Source organism: Macaca fascicularis, chromosome X (genome assembly GCF_037993035.2).
Source record: "Macaca fascicularis isolate 582-1 chromosome X, T2T-MFA8v1.1".
Lineage (NCBI taxonomy): Eukaryota > Metazoa > Chordata > Mammalia > Primates > Cercopithecidae > Macaca > Macaca fascicularis.
The window spans coordinates 160,578,851-160,599,843 of NC_088395.1; the positions used below are offsets into that span (position 1 = coordinate 160,578,851).

The 20,993-nt window shown below is 50.3% G+C and overlaps 1 protein-coding gene and 1 pseudogene across 2 annotated transcripts; both read left to right on the plus strand.

Annotated features, from left to right (window-relative positions):
- Positions 1–607: 607 nt before the first annotated feature.
- LOC135969320 (cyclic AMP-dependent transcription factor ATF-4 pseudogene) lies at positions 608–1,892 on the plus strand (annotated as a pseudogene).
- Positions 1,893–2,389: 497 nt separating this feature from the next.
- Positions 2,390–6,609, plus strand: LOC135964356 (cancer/testis antigen 1-like). 2 transcript variants are annotated; one of them, XM_065538753.2, is made up of 3 exons: positions 2,390–5,286; positions 5,945–6,113; positions 6,319–6,609. In XM_065538753.2, exon 1 carries the CDS (start codon positions 4,449–4,451, stop codon positions 5,232–5,234), a length of 786 nt encoding a protein of 261 aa, XP_065394825.1. In that variant the 5' UTR covers positions 2,390–4,448; the 3' UTR covers positions 5,235–5,286; positions 5,945–6,113; positions 6,319–6,609. The 2 variants fall into 2 exon arrangements, with proteins under 2 accessions (XP_065394825.1, XP_005595072.1); XM_005595015.5 differs by having other exon boundaries at positions 2,396–5,286; positions 5,945–6,079.
- The last annotated feature ends 14,384 nt before the right edge of the window (positions 6,610–20,993 follow it).

The window sequence follows — 20,993 nt, forward strand, 5'->3', positions numbered from 1 at the left end:
TGGTGTTAAGCCTGCGGGTATGCAGAGGGCAAAAGTTGAGGCTTGGGAACCTCTGTGTACATTCAGAGGATGTATGGAAACACCTGAATGTCCAGGCAGAAGTCTGCTGCAGGGACGGAGCCCTCCTGGGGAAACTCAACTAGGGTAGTGCAGAAGGGAAACCTGGGGTTGGAGTCCCCACACAGAGTCCCCCCTGGGGCACTGCCTGGTGGAGCTGTGAGAAGGGGGCCACCGTCCTCCAGACCCCAGAATCGTAGATCCACCGGCAACTTGCATTATACTCCTGGAAAAGCTGCAGACACTCAACACCAGCCCAGGAAAGCAGCCGAGGGGGCTGTACCCTGCAGAGCCACAGAAGCGGAGGTGCCCAAGGCCTTGGGAGCCCACCCCTTGCATCAGTGTGGCCTGGATGTAAGACATGGAGTCAAAGGAGGTTATTTTGGAGCTTTAAGAATTAATGACGATTTTCTGCTGTGCCCGCCCACACATGTAGTTTCCTCTGCACGTGCGTGCCTTCCCTCCTTCCGGCCTTCAGGGTCCATGGCCACCATGGCGTATTAGGGGTAGCAGTGCCTGTGGCAGCATTGGCCTTTGCAGTGGTGGCAGCAGCACCAGGCTCTGCAGTGGCACCCACCGGCGGCTTAAGCCATGGCACTTCTCACAGCATTCAGCAGCAGCATTGCTGTAACTGACAAAGACACCTTCGAATTAAGCACATTCCTTGATTCCAGCAAAGCACTGCACCATGACCAAGATGAGCTTCCTGAGCAGTGAGGTGTTGGTGGGGGCTTGATGTCCCCCTTTGACCAGTCAGGTTTGGGGACTGAAGAAAGCCTAGGTCTCTTAGATGACTACCTGGAGGTGGCCAGGCACTTCAAACTTCATGGGTTCTCCAGCGACAAGGCTAAGGCAGACTCCTCCGAATGGCTGCCTGTGGGTGGGTTGGTGAGTGCCTCCGACAATGGCAAGGAGGATGCTTTCTTTGGGACAGATTGGATGTTGGAGAAAACGGATCTGAAGGAGTTCGACTTTAATGCCCTGTTGGGTATAGATGACCTGGAAACCATGCCAGATGAGCTTCTGGCCACGTTGGATGACTCGTGTGATCTCTTTGTCCCCCTAGTCCAGGAGACTAATAAGGAGCCCCCTCAGACGGTGAACCCGATTTGCCATCTCCCAGAAAGGTGAACAAAACCCAACCAGGTTGCCCCCTTCACCTTCTTGCAACCTCTTCCCCTTTCCCCAGAGGTCCTGTCCTCCACTCTAGATTATTCCTGTAGTCTAGAGCTGGGAAGTGAAGCAGATATCTCTGAAGGAGATAGGAAGCCAGACTTCACTGCTTACATTTCCATGATCCCTCAGTGCATAAAGGAGGAAGTCACTCCCTCAGATAATGATAGTGGCATTTGTATGAGCCCAGAGTCCTATCTCAGCTCTCCCCAGCACACCTCCAGGGGCTCTCCGAGTAGGAGCCTGCCATCTCCAGGTGTCCTCTGTGGCTCTGCCTGTCCCAAACCTTATGACCCTCCTGGGGAGAAGATGGTAGCAGCACAAGTAAAGGGTGAGAAACTGGATAAGAAGCTGAAAAAATGGAGCAAAAACAGAACAGCAGGAACTAGGTATCACCAGAAGAAGAGGGTGGAGTAGGAGGTCCTCGCTGGTGAGTGCAAAGCCCTGGAAAAGAAGAACGAGGCACTGAAAGAGAGGGCAGATTCCCTGGCCAAGGAGATCCAGTACATGAAAGATTCGATAGAAGAGGTCTGCAAGGCAAGAGGGAAGAAAAGGGTCCTCTAGTTGAGGGTAGTCAGGAGCATCAGTGTGCTTGTACACAGGAGTCTCACGCTGTAGCTGTGTGTTTGAATAAATTATTTTGTAGTGGAAAAAAAAAAAAAGAATTAGTGGCTGTCCTGTTGGGTTTTGGACTTGCATGGGGCCTGTAGCCCCTTTGTTTTGGCCGATGTCCCCCTTTTGGAAAGGGAGTCTTTACCCAATGCCTGTACCTCAATTGTATCTTGGAAGTAACTAACTTGTTTTTGATTTTACAGGCTCATGGGCAGAAGGGACTTGCCTTATCTCAGATGAGACTTTGGACTGTGGAGTTTCGAGTTAGTGCTGAAATGGGTTAAGACTTGGGGGACTGTTGAGAGGAGATGATTGTATTTTGCAATGTGAGAAGTACATGAGATTTGGGAGGGGGCAGGGGTGGAATGATATGGTTTGGATTTATGTCCCTGCCCAAATCTCATGTTGAATTGTAATCCCTAGTGTTGGAGGAAGGGCCTGGTGGGAGGTGATTGGATCATGGGCGTTGGTTTCTCCTTTGCTATTCTCATGATAGTGAGCTCTCACGAGATCTGGTTGTTTAAAAGTGTGTAGCATCTCCCCCTTCACTTTCTCTTTCTCCTTCTCTGGCCATATAAGATGCGACTCCTTTCTCTTTGCCTTCTGCTATGATTGTAACTTTCTTGAGGCCTCCCCAGCCATGCTTCCTGTAGAGCCTGCAGAACTGTGAGTCAATTAAACCTCTTTTCTTTATAAATTACTCAGTTTCAGGTAGTTCTTTATAGCAATGCGAGAACAGACTAGTACCGTCACTATTGATGAGAATGTTGAGCTATAGGTACTCTCATACATTACGGTGGAAGCGAAAATTGGCTCAAACCACTTGGAAAAACATGGCATTATCTAGTAAATTTCGAGATATGTATTGCCTGTGATACAGCAATTCCAAAAAGAAACTTGGACGTGTGCTTCAAGAGACCTGTACAAGTATGTTCATAGCCAAGGGATGGAAACTATCCAAATGCCTGCCCATCATCAGCAGAATGGATAAATTAGAGGACTAGGAAACTCTGCTGTAATGTAATAGGTAGTTTCCAAGAAATCCAATCACATACAATGTGAAACTGTGTTACTGTGGGGTTAATGAAGTGAACGAGGCAAGCCTACTGGACCATCCAAATCTGTCCTGATCCCGGCTGGAGTTTGATGCCATCTAGTGGCAGATGTTGCTCTGGCTGAAATATTGATGGAGGAGATTTCCGGCCCAGTGGCTGATTGAGACTTCCAGGACAGTGGCAGTATCTCCGGGAATCTCTCAATCAGTTAGGACTTCCTTTCTTGACTTGATCTGGTGATAATAGGCCGGGAAAATAATGGGGACCAGGAGACCCTCCCTCTGTCTTCCTGCTTCCTAAGACAGGGTCACGTGTACTTTACTCTCCCTTCCCTGACCTGTTGAAGGTAAGAACTTTAGCCTGCCTCTGTCTGAGAATGGGGACTGAGCAGAGGATGACAGGAAGGATGGCAATCACTAAGTGGGTTATGTCTCATTTTCAGCTATTCCAGGTGTAATTGTGTTACCAAGTTGTGTTCTCTGGTTTTTAAAATTCATCATTTAATGCAATATATGCAATGAAATACAGTAGTGAAAATAATGAACTGGAGGTACACGCAAGAGCTTGGGTGAATTTTTCTTTCCTGTAAGTAAAAACATTTTTAACTGATGTATGATAACTCCACATATTTATGGAGTATATGTGATATTTTGATACACGCAGACGCACACACTATGTAATGATCAAGTCGGGGTATTTAGGATATCCTCCACCACCTCAAGCATTTATCATTTCTTTTTTTGGGGAACATTTCCTATCTTTTAGCTATTTTGAAATATACAATAAATAGTCCCTCTACAGTGCTATCAAACACTAGAACTTACTCCTTCTATCCAACTATATGTTTGTCCCCAGTAACCTCCCCACCCTCCCCACCTTTCCCAGTCTCTGGTAACCATTATTCTGCTCTACCTCCAAAAGATCAACTTTTTTAGTTTCCACGTGAGTGTCAATATGCTTTTCCCAGGTGCAGAGGCTGCTGATTCCTGGATTTGGACGGTGGGGGAGAGTGGTTTGGATTGCAGTACCTCCCCCTTCCTCAGGGCTAGACCCTGTCCGGTCACCTCCTGTTGCCACAGGTGTGCCTGGCACAGACATCCAGCTCCCAGGGCCGTGCCGCCCTCACCCCTGCATGCCTCTAGAGGTACCTGTCCCGTGGATTTGACCCCCCTTCCGGACACACAAGTAGATCAGCACCCAGCAGACACAGGGTCATCTCCCAGCTCCCCACCAGGTAAGAGCGACCAGGACAGGGACTGATACTGCCGAATCCAGGAGCCAGGCCCAACCCAGCCTCAGGTCCAGCAGGTCCTGCCTGTCCACCTGCACCGGGCCTAGAGCCCGGGAGCCCCTGGCTGCTGGGAGGCCACCCGCAACCCACCCCACACGCAGCTCCAGCTCCCCCACCAGGCGGGGCGACTAGGACAGGGACAGAGCCTGTTGAACCCAGGAGTGAGACCCGGCCCTGGGTCCCGCTGGGCCCTCCCGTCCACCTTGGGTGGACCTGGCACATGGGAGACCTTGGCTGGCAGGAGGTCACTCCCACCTGACATGCGGTTCCAGCTACCCCACCTGGCTGGGCGACCGGGACAGGGACGGAGGCTGCTGAACCCAGTTAGAGGCCTGGCCCCGGGGTCTGTCCTGGACGCTCCCCCAAGGACAGGCAGGATAGGCAGGGTCCGGGACGACGGCCGCACAGCCCCGGCCCTGTGTTCCCAGGCCCGCCTTGCTCCTCGATGTGAGGAAGACCAGGGAGACGGGACAGGCTGGGCCCCGCGGTACCGGACTACCTGCAGGGCTCCCGGGACAGGGGCCTGGTGGACTGCCGGCTTCTCAGGGGTGACGGGTCCAAGCTGGCATGGCGGCCACCTTCCGGCCCGGGCTCTCTTGGGGCGGGGCAGGGTTGGCGAGAACCAGTCATGTGCTCCGGGGCTCGCTCGGGGTCTCCCAGGGCCGGAAGTAGGGCCCCTGTGCGCAGGCGCCCTGAGGATCCCAGGCTGCCCCTGTCACGCCAGGGGGCGGAACTTCCTGCAGCCTCACTGCCTCCGCGTGCTTGTGGGCCCTGACTTTCTCTCTGAGCACACCACAGAGGCCCAGGAGCCATGCAGGCCGCAGGCCAGGGCACAGGGGGCGCAGCGGGCGATGCTGATGGCCCAGGGGGCCCTGGCGATCCTGGTGGCCCAGGGGGCTATGCTGGCGGTCCAGGAGAGGCGGGTGCTGCGAGCGGCGGAGGTACTCAGGGCATCGCGGCAGCAAGGGCCTCAGGGCCAGAAGGGGTCTCAGGGCCAGGAGGAGGCGTCCCTCGTGGGCCACGTGGCGGCCCGGCTTCACGGCTGAATGGATGCTGCAGATGCGGGACCAGGAGGCCGGACAGCCGCCTGCTTGAGTTGTATCCTCTTCCGTTCTGTTCTGTTCTAGACAGTTCTCGTGGCGGGGTGGGGGCCGGGAGATGGGGAGGGCAGGGCCCGGTGGGGGAGGAGGCGGGGGAGATGTGAGTAAGGGGTTGGGTGGGGGTGGGGGTGGGAGTTGGGAGGTGGGGATACGGGAGGCCAGCTGTGAGGAGGGCAGCAGGTAAGGGCTGGGAGGTAGGGGGTGTGCAGGGTGGGGGAGAGGGGATGGGTGATGGGGTTAGGGGCACTGGGTCATGCAGGAAGGGGGGCAGGGGCCAGGAGATAGGGGGACCCGGGTGTAGGAGGGGATCAGGAGGTGGGGGGAAGGGGGCAAGATGGGAGCGGGTGGCGGGAGGTGGGGAGAGGGAGGGTTGGGTGACGAGGAGGGGGCCGGGTGATGCGACAGGGGGCAGGGTGGGGAGGGGCCTTGTAAGGGCATGGAGGAGTCACCTTGAGGTGCAGCAAAGGAAAGTGTGGAACCAAGACAGCTGAGTGGGATGTGCTACTGGGCCAGTGCCTGGGGAGACAGCCTGGGGGGGATGAGCTGGGCAATCGGGGGTGGGGGTGAGGAGTGGAGAAAGCTGACCTGGGGTAAGCAGCAGGCCGGAGGCACAGGCCACGTCCTAGGAGATGATGCCTTAACTGGGCCCCCACCAGCTACCTCACCATGCCTTTCCCGACACCCATGGAAGCAGAGCTGGCCCACAGGAGCCTGGCCCGGGATGCCCCACCGCTCCCCATGCCAGGGGTGCTTCTGAAGGAGTTCACCGTGTCTGGCAACATACTGACTATGTCAGTTCAGGACCAGGACAGGGACGGGGCCTGGGTGGGTGGCGTGCGCAGCGTGGCAGGGTGGGGGCTGGGATCCGCCTACACCCCACGGTCAGGTTTCTAGAGACCTGGGAACACCCCAGCACAGGGTCTCAGAACAGAGACCTGGTGCACCAGGCCCGCCACCACCCGAGGGAGCCCGGGGAGATGGGTGCAGAGGTGTCACCTTTAATGTAATGTTCTTCGCCCCTCACATTTAGCCGACTGATTGCTGCGGACCACCGCCAACTCCAGCTCTCCATCAGCTCCTGTCTCCAGCAGCTTTCCCTGTTGATGTGGATTACGCAGTGCTTTCTGCCTGTGTTTTTGGCTCGGCCTCCCTCAGGACAAAGGCGCTAAGCCCAGCCTGGTGCCCCTTCCTAGGTCGTGCCTCCTCCCCTAGGGGATGGTCCTTGCACGAGCGGCCACTTCATTGTGGGGGCCTGATTGTTTGTCGCTGGAGGAGGCCGGCTTACGTGTTTGTTTCTGTAGGAAATAAAACTGAGCTACAATTCCGTGTCTGAGTCTCTTCTCGGCGAGCGAAGGCACCTTCAGACTTGCGTGCCCTTGTCCTCGGGTTGCAGGGGAGGCTCTGGGATTCAGAGATTGAAGTAGCACAAGGTAATGGAAGACAATTTGGGAAATGGGGGAAAATGAAAAGCCACTGGGTCCCGCCGTTCAGCTTTAAGTACTGTGGACATTTTAGAATACTTTCCTCAATATGCTTGCGTTTATATGTTAAATATATGACAGTAGCATATATGATGTTTTTCCAGCTCAGCATTAAGTTTGTTCCCAAATTGTCTTCATTGAACATACGAGCTTTTTTACTTTGAAAAAATTCTTCAAAAACATGTACTTGAATAGGTGCATAAAACCAGCATTATCATTTCACTCTTAAGCGTGTGATATGGGTCGGCCGTGGTGGCCCACACCCGTATTCCCATCGCTGTGGGAGGCTTGAGGCGGGAGGATGACTTGAGACCTGGAGTTTGAAGCCACCCTGGGCCATATATTTATTTATATATATATAAAAAAATATATATAAATAAATATATATATTTATATATAAAAATAAATATATATATTTATATATAAAAATAAATATATATATTTATATATATAAATAAATATATATATAGACACATACGTATATATATGTGTGTGTATATATATACACGTGTGTGTATATATATGTGTGTGTGTGTCTGTGTGTGTGTATACATATATATATATATATATATATATATATATTTAAAAATTAGGGGTGGAGAGTGTGGTGGCAGGCACCTGTAGTCCCAGTTACTCAGGAGGCTGAGGTGTGAGGTGGAAGGATGTGTTGAGTCCAAGAGCTGGATGCTGCAGTGAGCTATGAATGCACCCCTGAGCTCCAGCCTTGGTGACAGAGCGAGACCCTGTCTCTGAAATTATGATAACAGTAATTCAAATAATTTAAAATCTTTGTGTACACGCAATATAACCAAAACACAGGTTCATTCTCTCACCTCTTGGAGATCGAATTAACAAGAGCGATGTCTGCTACGAAGAAGCAGACTTTCTGCCATGCTTGGTTTAGGGGAAGACGTATAGGCTCCTGCCTTTAAGGGCTCTGCTTCCCTTTGTGGGCAGACAGCAGGGCCTTTTAAAGGGGGACTTGGCATGAATGGTAGGCAGGGGAGGGGGCAGGCTGCTGCGGGGTCTACGTGACATGCTGAGGTGCCTTGTCTGCTGCGCGGACATGCTGGCACCATCTTGGCCAGAGCTACATTGGAAAGGGGCTGTATGTCAAGCTGAAACAGACATATTCTTGAGCTGCGTTCCGGGATGCTCTTAAGTTGCTTGGAGACAACTTGATCCCTTTGAGTTTTGTTTTGGAATTTGCTCAGTGGGACCACAGCATATTTTAATGTAAATTAATAGTATTAGTTGACAATCTCCAGTGCTTGGCAAGGCTGTAGTTGGAAACGAAGACTCATACGCTGTCAGTAGGAGTGGTGGTAACCTCTATCTGGACATTTATTTGGCATTTTCTATTGAGGGAAAGATGTACATACCTTTCCACCTGTAGGGAAAAGAAAGAAAGATCAGAGTGTTACTGTGTCTATGTAGAACAGGAAGACATAAGAAACTCCGTTTTGACCTGTACCCCGAAGGATTGTTTTGCCCTGAGATGCTGTTAATCTGTAACTTTGCCCCAACCTTGAGCTCACAGAAACATGTGTTGTATGGAATCAAGGTTTAAGGGATCTAGGGCTGTGCAAAGTGTGCCTTGTTAGTAAAATGTTTACAGGCAGTATGCTTGGGAAAAGTCATCGCCGTTCTCCATTCTCGATAAACCAGGGGCACAATGCACTGCGGAAAGCCTCAGGGACCTCTGCCCTGGAAGGCCGGGTATCGTCCAAGGTTTCTCCCCATGTGATAGCCTGAGATATGGCCTCGTGGGATGGGAAAGACCTGACCATCCCCAGCCCGACACCCGTGAAGGGTCTGTGCTGAGGAGGCAGGCCTCTTGCAGTTGAGATAAGAGGAAGGCCTCTGTCTCCTGCCTGCCCCTGGGAATGAAATGTCTCGGCATAAAACCCGATTGTACATTTGTTCTATTCTGAGATAGGAGAAAACCCGCCCTGTGGCGGGAGGCGAGACATGTTGGTGGCAGTGCCACTCTGTTACTGTTTACTCCACTGAGATGTTTGGGTGGAGAGGAGCATAAATCTGGCCTACATGCACATCTAGGCATAGTAACTTCCCCTGAACTTATTTGTGACACAGATTCCTTTGCTCACGTGTTTTCTTGCTGACCTTCTCCCCACTCTCACCCTGTTCTCCTGCCACATTCCCCTTACTGAGATAGTAAAAATAGTAATCGATAAATACTGAGGGAACTCAGAGACCGCTGCCCATGCGTGTCCTCCGTATGCTGAGCGCCGGTCTCCTGGGCCCACTGTTCTTTCTCTATACTTTGTGTCTTATTTCTTTCCTCAGTCTCTCGTCCCACCTGACGAGAAATACCCACAGGTGTGGAGGGGCTGGCCCCCTTCATCCACCCACCTTGAGGAATCCATCTGAGAAACTCCTGGACAGGCAAATGAGGTCGAAGACAGGTAAATGCGTCCAGACAACTTTGACCAGGCGCTGAGCCACCGGCCCCTGCAGACAACATCACGGGCACAAAAGCGGAAGCCCAGGGAGCAAAGATGAAGATCCAGGAGCACAGTAACTGTCAGGTAGGGACCTGCTGGCCCACTGAGTCTGGGAGCAATGCTACAGGCTCTGCAGGGAGACCCCTGGAGTGACCCGGGGCCTGTCTCCAGAGGGCGGCCCTTCCTTAACTGGAGCTGCCTCTTTCCCTCCTGCCCTAGGACGTAAACCTTGCTTGGCTGAAGTATTGAATTCACGGGGGATCTGACCCTGCTTCGCCCATGATGCTCATCTGTCCTCTGGGGTCTCATTCTCTGAGCTTCCCAGAGCGGCCTCCTTTGTTTGGCTCAGCTCTGTGTCTTCCTTCCCAAAGCTGTGTCTCCAGTGTGCTAGGCTTCCCCTCTCTTCCCTCAAGTGACCTCAAGGGCCCAGGAGGAAACGCAAGAGGGCGGGAGGGCTCCCTGAGGTGGGGAGCAGACAGACAGCAGGTTCTCCTTCTGCCCTCCCTTGAAAGATGCCCCCAATTCACACCCACGCGGGCGCCGGCATGGCAAGGTGGGTGAGGAGGGGGAATGGGCGAGGCCTCAGGTGATCCTCCCACCTCGTTTTCTAGCATTAGCATATGGCATGGGGGAACAGCGTGGGGAGGTACATGGCTGTCAAAATGAGACTCAGGTTGGGGACATGACAATGATGGATGTGTCTGGGTCATGCAGCATACATGTGTGCTATGCACTCTCCGTATGACTGTGTGTGTGTGTGTGTGTGTGTGTGTGTGTGACTGCATATGCAGAGGCAATTGCAGGCAGCAGGGCCACCAGGATCCTGACAGTCCTCTCATGTGGCTGTGGGTGACAGTTACATTCTTCTCTATAGTTTTCTGTGTTGCTCGTTCGTTTTCCCTCCCGTGAAACTGTTTTATCTACAGAGTCAGAGGAAAAACAATAAAATACTTTTTTTTTAAAGATGAGATCTCACTTTGTTGTCTAGGCTATGAGGGATTATAACTCGCTGTAGCCTTGAACTCCTGGCCTCAAGCAATCCTCCCACCTTGGCCTCCCAAAGTACTGGGATTACAGGAGTGAGCCTAGGATACGAAATGTCTTTCATAGATCGAAGGCTATTCAGGTTTTCTACTTCTCTTGAGCAAGTTTTGGTTATCTGAGTCATTCAAGGAATTTGTCCATTTCATCGAAATTGGCAAATTTATTTCCAAATATTGTTCCTAATATTTCCTGGTTATTCTTTTTTCAGTTTTATTGGTATTTCAAAAAGCATTCAGGTTCGTGGATTTTTCTCTATTGTTTGTTCATTTTACAGTTTTAAATTTCTGCTCTTATCTTTATTATTTCTTTCCTATTAGAAATTTAGATGTTTCAAATTTATTTGTTTTTAAAATTGGCATGTAAAATTGTATGTATTTACCATATACATTGAGATGGGTTTTTATAGCTTTTATTTCTTTAATTGACACATACCAGTTCTACATATGCATTGGGTACATAGTGAAGTTTTGATACATATAATGTAGAGTGAACAGATCAACGTAATTAGCATATCCATCATCTCAAACATTTATCATTTCTTTGTGTTGGGAATATTCAATATCCTCATTCTAGCTGTTTGAAACTATATAATAGATTATTGTTAACTCTAGCCATTCTACAATGGTATAGAACACTAGAACTTATTCCTCCTATCTAGCTATAATGTTGTATCCTTTAACAAATGTCTCCATATCCCTTCCTTCCCCTCCCCATCCCAGCCTCTAGTATCTTCCGTTTTACCTTCGTAAGACCAACTCTTTTTAGCTTCTGCATATGAACGAGAACATGCAGAGTTTAACGTTCTGTTCCTGGCTTACTTCACTTAACAAAATGTCCTTCAGTTCCATCCATGTTGTCACAAATGACAAGATTTCATTCTTTTCATGGCCGATAGTATTCCATTGTGTATATACACCACATATTCTTTATCCATTCACTTGTGGTTGGACCCTTGTGTTGATTCCAATCCTTGGCTATTGTGAATAATGCTGCAATAAACATAGGGGTGCAGCTGTCTCTTCAATACATTGATTTCCTTTTCTCTGGATAAATTCCCAGTAGTGGGATTGCTGGACCGTAGGGTCGTTCTATGTTTAGAGTTTTGAGGAACCTCCATACCATTCTCCACAGTGGCTGTACTACTTTACAATCCCATGAGCAGTATGTAACAGTTCCCTTTCCTTTGCATCTTTCTCAGCATTTGTTATCTCTAGTCTTCTTGATACTGGTCATCCTAACTGGGGTGAGGTGATACCTTATTGTGGTTTGATTGTCACTTCCCTGCTGATGTTTGATGGTAGCCACGTTTTCATTTATTTGTTGGCCATATGTATGTCTCTTTTTGAGAAATGCCCGTTCAGATCATTTGCCCATTTTTCTTTTTATTAATTTTTTTTTTTTTTTTTTTTTTTGAGAGGAAGTGTCGCCCTGTCGCCCACGCTGGAGTGCAGCGGTGGGATCTCAACTCAATGCAACCTCCGCCTCCCAGGTTCTAGCGATTCTCCTGCCCCGGCCTCCCGAGTAGCTGGGATTACAGGCACCCGTCACCAAGCCCAGCTGATTTTTGTATTTTAGTAGACACGGGGTTTCACCATGTTGGCTAGGCTGGTCTGGAACTCCTGACCTCCAGTGATCCGCCCACCTCGGCCTCCCAAAGTGCTGGGATTACAGGCTTGAGCCACCGCGCCCGGCCACATTTCTTTATAAAGTTTTGTAAATGTATAGCTACAATTTAATACCAAAATGGAAATAATTGTGGTTTTATTACATGAATGATAATCTTCCACCCCTGGGTTTTATGAAGAGGAAAGGTTTTATGCAAAACAATGTGTCTCCATTCCTAATTGTTTTAAACACTTTAGGAGGGATTGGATTATATAGATTGGTTGTGTGATAAAGGAGATATTTTAATTATCATTTATCTTTTTGTACTGCGAGAAATTTCTTGTTCGTGAATCAGATTTTGCTGTATGTAATAGAAAGCATCCCAGGTGGCTGTCTGAAATGGCTATCGGTACATTTCTTGAAAAAAAAAAAAAAAAAAAAAAAAAGATTCCTGAAGCCTTTAAGTACTGCCACTTTCAGTCAAACTTTAAAACTGTTAGCAGTTTCAAAGTGCTCAGGAGGTGTGTGCAAAGACAGGTTTAATGGAGCTTGCACAGGTTGCTTTTTCCTTTGAACCTTTGAAAAAATTTACTCTTCACATTTTCTGACTCGAAAATTATTGAATCTTGTTGAACAAAACTTTTACATATTGAGATACTGTTTCCTTTTCATGGCAGAATTCTTTATAAGAGTTCGTTTGTTGAAAACCAGGGATCCTTTTGAATACCACAGCCTTAGTTCAATGTTGCTTTTTAATATATGGAAAATAGTTTTAAAACCAAATAGGAGTAATAGTGAATTATGAGGAACAACATAGACTTACAAATTCCAAAAATACTAACCTGGTGTCATAAGTTTGTATGATGCAATACATAATAATACTCTCACTTGAGAAGCTGTGATTGAGTACCCAGGCTAAGACTTTGCCCCTGTCTCAAATGCTAATCGCTTGGAGGGAGAACACAGCTGACTGCTGTCTCCCTGAATACGTTTGACAGAGACTGTCCAGTTGGGGTTTCTGGCAGCTGAGACATCCAGGCAAGTTCCGACTTATGCGGGAAGGCCAGCACCGGGGCGCTGTCCCAGGAGGCATGGGGCCGCTGGTCACCAGGGCGGGCAAGGAGAGAAGCGTGAACACAACCCTTGCACACGATGACGCTGCTGTAAACGTGTACACCACAGGCTGTGGCTCGGCACGGGCTATCCGGTTCCCTGGAGGGCCAAGTGGCAGATACTCAAGCTGAGTGTGAAGAGATCTATCTAGGTCCCAGCGGAAAGAAGCGGGCCAGACCCCACTCCCAATTCAGTGCCTCCCTTTTGCCTGTCCCCTAAGCCTTCTCTCCAGCCCAAGAGAAAGTGGCAACTGGTCTGGAGGAGCCCTAGGCCCTACCCTGCTGGTTCTGCTACCAGCCCAGCACCTGTTGATGCCAAAGCTGGTGTGTGTCACGCCCCCTCACCAGCACTGTAGACACAATGACTCGGCCAGTTGATAGTAGCCAACCTTCATCCTCAGCTATGCCAGAACCGGCATCCTTTAGCATCATGAAAATGGACAGTGAGACTGAGATATCACCACATCATACTTGCCACAGTGAGATGCCATCAAATACTTAGTAGAAGGGCTAACATGAGAAAGACTGACCGTGCCAAGTGTTGGGGGAAATGGTAGAAAGAACCGAACTGTTGGAGATGTGTCCGAGGCTTCTTGTCACTTCCACAAGAGTCCTACAAGAGGAAGATGAACTTGGACTAGAGCTAGGAGTCTGCAAGCCAGAGCTGGGAGGGGATGCACTTCTGAGAGCGTTGCTTTCCTCCTCCTGAGACCTGAAGTCTTTGTTGAATGAGAACCTGAACATTTGGAACCTTACAGGCTGAGAAAGCTAACTACTTCTAAAGCTCCAACTGCAGCCATTTGCGCAGGTGCCCTGGAATCAGCATCCTGAGGAGGCGATACAGACTTTAGGAGCCAGTCAAGTAGTTAAGATCAGCACTTCAGAAGTGAGACAGCCCAAGCCCCATTCATGAGGGATTCACCCCCATGACCCAAAATCGAGCTGGCACTTCACATGGTGAAAACAGGAGGGAGGGAGGGAGGGAGGGAGGGAGAGAGAGAGAGAGAGAGAGAGAGAGAGAGAAAGAGAGAAGAGAGAGAGAGACAGTGGGGGAGGACGTGCCACACACTTTTATTTATTTGTTCATTTCTTTGAGACAGGGTCTCACTCTGTCGCTCAGGCTGGAACACAGTGGTGTGATCACGGTTCAGTGCAGCCTCAACCTCCCTGGCTCAAGCATTCCTCCCACCTCTGCATCCAGAGTTGTTGAGACCAGAGGTGTGTGTCACCACGCCCAGCTAACTTTTGTGTTTTTTGTTGAGACGGGGTTTCGCCATGATGCCCAGGCTAGTCTCAAACTCCTGGGCTCAAGCGATCCACCCACCTTGGACTCCCAAAGTGCTGGGATGACAGGCGTGAGCCACTGTGCCCAGCTGCCACACACTTTTAAAGACCAGATCTCGTGTGAGCTCAGACTGAGAGCTCACGCATCAGGAAGGAGACAGCCCAAGCCCCATTCATGAGGGATTCATCCCCATGACCCAAAATCACCTCCCACCAGGCCCCACCTCAAACACTGGGGATTACAATTCAACATGAGATTTAGTGGGATCAAACATTCGAGCTGAATCACTGCATGACCTCCAAGAAGGCCATACTCCCCAATGCTCACATCAGGTGTGGCCCAGGGGGACAGATGGATAAGGAGAGACCGCCAGAAGGCAGAGCCAGTGGCCACAGAAGGCAATGTGAGGACAAGGGGTTCTTTCCCAGATGACAGACCCAAGGGCTGCCTGATGGAATAACCAAGGACTTTGCTCCACTGCTGGAGGAAAGCCCTCATGTTATCCCTGCCCAGAGGGATTTGTTCCATTGCTGCGAACCAGAGACTGCAGTGTGTCTCCCATCTTCCCCTTCTGGCTAACTTCAAGTTACCCTCCAGTAATGAGTCTCACCTTCTTCCTTTTTGAAATAAAGCTCGAGTTTTACCCGTGCACATTACCGTCTAGCTGGGGACTTATACCCAGGCTCCCTCGTCGTTAGATATGATTCCATGTGACCAGGGCCAGCGTCCTGCACACGGGACCTCTGCATGGGGCCCTGCTCTCAAAAGGACCTCACTCTTGGTCCAGTGCTCTTCTGTGGCCTCTGAAATTCCTCATCATTTTATATTTGAACTTGTGTTATGTAGGTGAAGTCCCTTGGGACAACAGAGCGTGTGCAAGGGCAGAGGAGATACGCCGGTGTCAGCATGCAGATGTGTGGGCCCAGGCCCGCAGGTGCCAGAGGCAGTGGGCAGCACCCGTTCCATGCCTGGGGCAGTCTGGGGTGACATGGGGCCTTGACAGGTGGCCAGGGTGAGGCCTGGGCCCAGACTGGCAGTGGAAACAGTGGCTGGGACACGGAGGATGTGAAACCCCTGAGCCCTTGGCCATCCACTTCTAACTGCCAGTGAACAGACTCCCCCAAGTTGGGCCAGAGTCACCAGAATTCACATCCCTCCCTTTTGATTCATAAGCCACCGTGCTGTGACTTCTGCCTCTGCCCCTCTACTGAAACTAAGGAGAAGTGGCAGGTGATGGTGAAGGAGGAGAGGACAATGCACAGGTTCTGGTGGAGTTCTTCATAAACCTGATGGGAGATAAGAAGCCTAGAAAGAGAAGCGGGCCTGAGTAGAAGGAAGATTAGGTCACCTGTGCTGTCTAATTCCTGCTGAAATAACCACGCAGGAGAGGTTGACCGACATCAAGCCAGGGGAAAGATATGAGGTGTTGTCGCAGCAGAGAAGAGAGGGGAGAGCCAGGAAGGTCCCAAGGAGGAGCGGGAAGTGGGGCGCGAGCTCTGGAAGGGGCTAATTTGCTCCTGCCGAGGGGTTGGGAGGATAACGGTGACGGATGAGAACGACGAGACCACAGAAAGAAGAGATGAGGGAAGGACAGCATCGTGCACGGAAGGGCAGAATCACAGGGTCCCCAGACCCAGGTCACTATGGCCAGCAGACTGGAGGGCTCCTGCTCAGAGGGTAGCCCAGGCTGACCTGATGGAGTAAAGGCAGACCACATACTCTGAGAAGTACTTTAAGTTAAGACTGCAATGAACGGGGGGAGGAAAGCCATGCTAAACTTCAGGAAGAGAGGAAGCATTGGCAGGGCAGCAGGGCAGGGCTTTCCGACGAGACGCAGGCAGAACAGGGGGAACTAGCGTCGCCATAGCTCCTTGACTCTAAGGGGACCTGCTGCTTCTGTGTATGCAGATGCTGTGTTCAACCTGTCACAGAGAGTAGAGTCAGACTGAAGCCTCCCATCGGAGCCAGGCCCCAGCCGTCCCACATGGCCAAGACCTTGGGAAAGGGTACAGAATGTACACCATTCACTTCAAAGGATCTGGAATTTCTCAATGAGGCATTGTGTGGCCACTGAAACAGAGAGAGGCATAACTAAGCATTCCAGGCACAGGGAGACAGACGCCTTCCCCTCACCCCCTGGGACAGGCTCAACCTGGCAACATGAACACCCCATCCATACCTGGTGGTGTCCAGCCCCAGGAATGACCCACCCACCTGTCACCCCAGATACAGGCAGATATGTTTTCTAAATAAGGTCACCATGTATGAGTCGTGCTCAAACTTTGGTACATATCAGAATCTCTCAGAGCCTGTTAAAATATGGACACTCCCCACCAAGCAGCAGTTAGAAAAAGCAAGTGCAGTGTGCAGCAAATGTGCTAAAATAAGGTCTCTGGGACTTGTTGGCAAAGTTTACGTGTGGTTCAAACGATCTATTTCTACCTAAAGGTGGGTGGGTGGGTGGATGGATGGATGGATGGATGGACGGACAGACGGATGGACAGGTAGATTAGCTAAGCAGATTGGCTAACCCCATTTGTCCTGATGCGATGATTACACATTGCATGCCCATATCAAAATATTTCAGGCACCCGAAAAATGTATCCACCTACTATGTACTCATAAAAATTAAAAGTCAAAATTAAAATCAACAAATAGATTAGATAGGTTGGACAGGTGGATGGGTCATGTAAATACACAGACGCCTCCAGGGCCAGACCTGCCAGAGTCTCCCTCCCACAGGAATGGTGGTCCCTGAGTGGCCAGTTACACCCCTAGCCCCAGCTCCACACCACCTCAGGTTCCGCACTAATATACACTGGTCTTCCCCCCTCCCAGCCTACCAAGTTGATCCTTGAGGTTGTCGATTTCTTTCTGCAGCAGAGGACGCTAGCCCTCCTGCCGGCAAGGTCTAGGATAGGTCTGTCCTATCACCCACCATGGTGTCACATGCTCAGGGCATCAAGACTTGGCCCCACAAGTTACTCTCCAGAGAGCAGCTTGCACAATCTTATTTCTCGGGGCATAGATGACAGGATTTAGCCTTGGGGTCACTGCTACAAAAAGCCACCTCTTTTTGTAGATGGGCTCCCTAAAAGCCATGCGAGCCTTCTAGGGATTAACCTTCAAGGGATTAACCTCCCTTGCACCAGGAAGATGGGATCTGACATCTTGGTGGGGGCTTGCTGGAGAAGACAAAGCCGGCCCCAGACATGTGTCTGACTCCCATGTCTATGCTCCCAGCCACTGTGCTACGACTGATCCACAGACCTTCCGTGCCATTTATCCAGGTATGTACCTCCATTTGTGCATTTGCCGTCTCCTTAAATACCACTTGATCAACATCGAGCTCGTTATCTGGTCCTGTTCCTTTTGGAGCCAATGCCGTTTTCGACTTTGCCGTCTCCACCAGTGTCTGGCACATATGAGGGGCTCCCTGAATGTTGGATCCCTTCTCCGTCTTACTCTCCCTATGTCATCAGTCAACCAGCTCTGTTAATGTGTTCATTTAATTGAATAGGCATTTACACACACACACTGTGGAGCGGGTGCTGGGAAGACTCTTCCTTTGCAATACCCCGTATAGCCATCCCTTCTTCTCTATTCGTAAGTTTTGGGGCACTCATTACCTCACTCCAAGTCTCACTACGAGCAACCTCCTGCACAGAGTCCCTGCCCTCAGGGAGTTCACAGTCTGATGGGAGGGACACGGAAGAACAGACAATTAATTCTTATGTGATATGTCATATGTCGGGGTAGGCTCAAGGTCCTACGGAGAGCACCCAAGAAGGGTGCCTAACCAGTTCTGATCAGGGACGAGGTGACATCTCTGCTGACACACGAAGAATGAGTAGGAACTAGCCAGTCAAGGAGTGGAGGAGAGGTGCGAGGAGACGCAAAGGTGAATGCCCCAGTTCCTGCTCACCATCTGTGGGGTAAGAATCTGACTATTCCAATATAGGATGAGGAGGGTGAGACAGAGGGAGGCACCAGAGAGGAAAGGACTCGCTTGGCTTATGAGTGGCTCTACTGATGAGTGGCTCATCAGTTACCACAGACAGATGCGTGTGCTTAGACCAGGGGCTCTCCAAGTGGGGCCTGTGGACAAGCGGCCTCAGCTTCCTCTGGGACTTGTTAAAGATATGTGATATGGTTTGGCTCTGTGTCCCCACCCCAGTCTCACCTTGGATTGTAATCCCCATAATCCCCATGTGTCAAGGGCGGGACCAGGTGGAGGTAATTGAATCGTGGGGGCAGTTTCCCCCGTGCTATTCTCGTGATAATGAGTGAGTCTCACCAGATCTGATGGTTTTCATAAGCGTCTGGCATTTTCCCTGCTCACACTCATTCTGTCTCCTGCTGGCCCTGTGAAGAGATGCCTTCCGCCGTGATTGTAAGTTTCCTGAGGCCTCCCCAGCCGTGCAGAACTGTGAGTCAAATAAACATCTTTTCTTTATAAATTACCCAACGTCGGGTACTTCTTCACAGCAGAGTGAGAACGGGCAAATGCAATATGGATCCTCAGGTCCCATCCCAGACCTACTGAGTCAGAGACTCTGAGAGTGAAGCTCAGAAATCTGTGTTTGAACAAGTCCTGCAGCTGATGCGGACGCCTCTAAAGTTTGAGAACCACTGGATGGAATAGAGCTTAACTATTCCCTGGTGGTTTTCAATTTGCATCTGAAAGCAGGAAGGAGTAACACACACACACACACACACGCACACACACACACACACACACACACACACCCCACGTTTTAAACCTAGCTTCTGGAATTTTTCATAAGTTTCATCAGTTGCAAAGATATGATCTCTGGCTTACTATAAATATTCATCGTTGAAAACTATCCGTGCCTGGGTATTCTTTGGAGAGACCTTGTTTGCCCTCAGCAGTGTGCATACCTGGCTTTGAAGAGCAGGCACTGAGACCACACAACCACGCCAAGGCTGTTGACGGGGCTTGCTCCCCGGCGAGCTCCCACTGAAAGACTTCCGCCATGTTCTAGAGCACGGGATGGGCTAGTCATTCTGGGAAGCGGTCTCTTCCTGTTGGCATCAGGGCCAACTCTGACCTCAGGCAGATGTGCCTGAGTGAGTGGACTGACTCTTCTCTTCTGGGGACATCATGTGGATGATGCAGGCAATGCAGTAGAAAGTGAGCATGTGGACAGAGCCGAGTACTTCTTCTTTCCCAGGGGTGTGGACTAAATGTCCGTCTTTTTCCATAACTATCAACATTTCCTAACTAACTAGTTGGCACCCAGATTCTGAGGTCCAGCTGGGACAGACACAAGGGACAGCTCTTTAGGTACAAGATTGCCAAAGATGCCAGAGGTCAGGGCTGTGCCAAGAAAGTCACCTGAATCCAAGTGACCCTGCAGCCCTCCACTGTCGACCCATGGCCGATGATTCGGGGCTGCAGTGAAGCCAGGATAGGTAACGTGAAAGTCCGGTCCTCTTGCTAGGGACAGACAGAGGCCAAGCCGCAGCTGGCACATGTTCAGCTAGACTCTAGGAAGAGAGACACTCCAGGAAGAGAGACCCACTTTCCAGAATCACGTGGATCCCAGAGTGGCTCAGTAAAGCAATCCAGACTTTTCAGCCTGAAGTTGGGCTGACTTGGGGGTTAACTCCGCTGACCTGATTAAGCCGAGTCTTAGGAAATACAAAAGGACCTTGGCTAGAGAGGCTCGAGGGAATCACTTAGAGGTATCTGCCAACCCTATTGCTGAAGTTGTGGGTACCCTCTGCGGGCAGCCACGATTGTAAGTGTCGTCCCTGGTGGAGCAAACAGACTGACTCTTTGAGCCAACGAATGACGACAAATAACAAGTCCCTGCTGCAACCTCACAGCCCAATGCATGGGATTTCTGCACTCCTTGTCCAAAACCGAAGACGACCATGGGAGTTCACGGTTCCTTTTGGGAAACAGTGACTCTCATGTCAAAACATAAGAATTATGGGATGGACTGCCATCATTTTCCCGGTGCCGCTTCTATGCCAGGTCTGTGCTGGCAGCTGTGAGGAAGGCTAACACTTGGAGTGGACGTTAAGAATTCAGCATCAGAATTAAGTCAGCTTAGGATGCTTACATTTAGAATCAGCCTGCTTAGAAGGAAAACTGAGGGCGAGACTTGACTGAGGGAGGGACTTAAGCTGGAGCCAGACAGATGGCCAGAGGTCAAGCTCAACTCCACCCCTTCCTGGATGTGTGATTTAGGGCGAGCTAGGATACTCAGCCTCTCTCTCTCAGCTTTAGATGTTTCCTCTTTCACGTGCAGCGAATAATAGCAGCTAGCTCACTTCGTTGTTTGGAGGAATAACAGAGAGAACATGCGGATACCTAGTTCCTAAGTGCAGGCATCCATTCAGAAAAGAAGCATGACACTCCCCCACTCCCACTAGTGAGGCCTCACCCTATGGCTCTCGGAGCAACTACACTGGAAAACAACGGTCCTGTATCAGCACATACCGGGGTATTCTGTGGTTAGCAACAACACACAGAGCATTGGCAGCGTAGGCAGGTCCGGCTACTTTGTCTCCCATTCTGTGCAGAAGTGGAGATGGGCCTGAGACAGCCCCAGCACGTCTCCCAGGGACATTGAATGTACTCAGGTGGAATAACTCCTGGGGAACAGGAATTACACAGCTAGATGCACGGAACAAAAACAGTTTGGTGTTGAAGAAGAAACAGGAAGGCTGGTCAGTGA

Excerpts from the sequence above, each read along its gene's own strand:
- LOC135964356 (XM_065538753.2), top strand. The coding sequence starts at position 4,449 with ATGCGGTTCCAGCTACCCCACCTGGCTGGGCGACCGGGACAGGGACGG.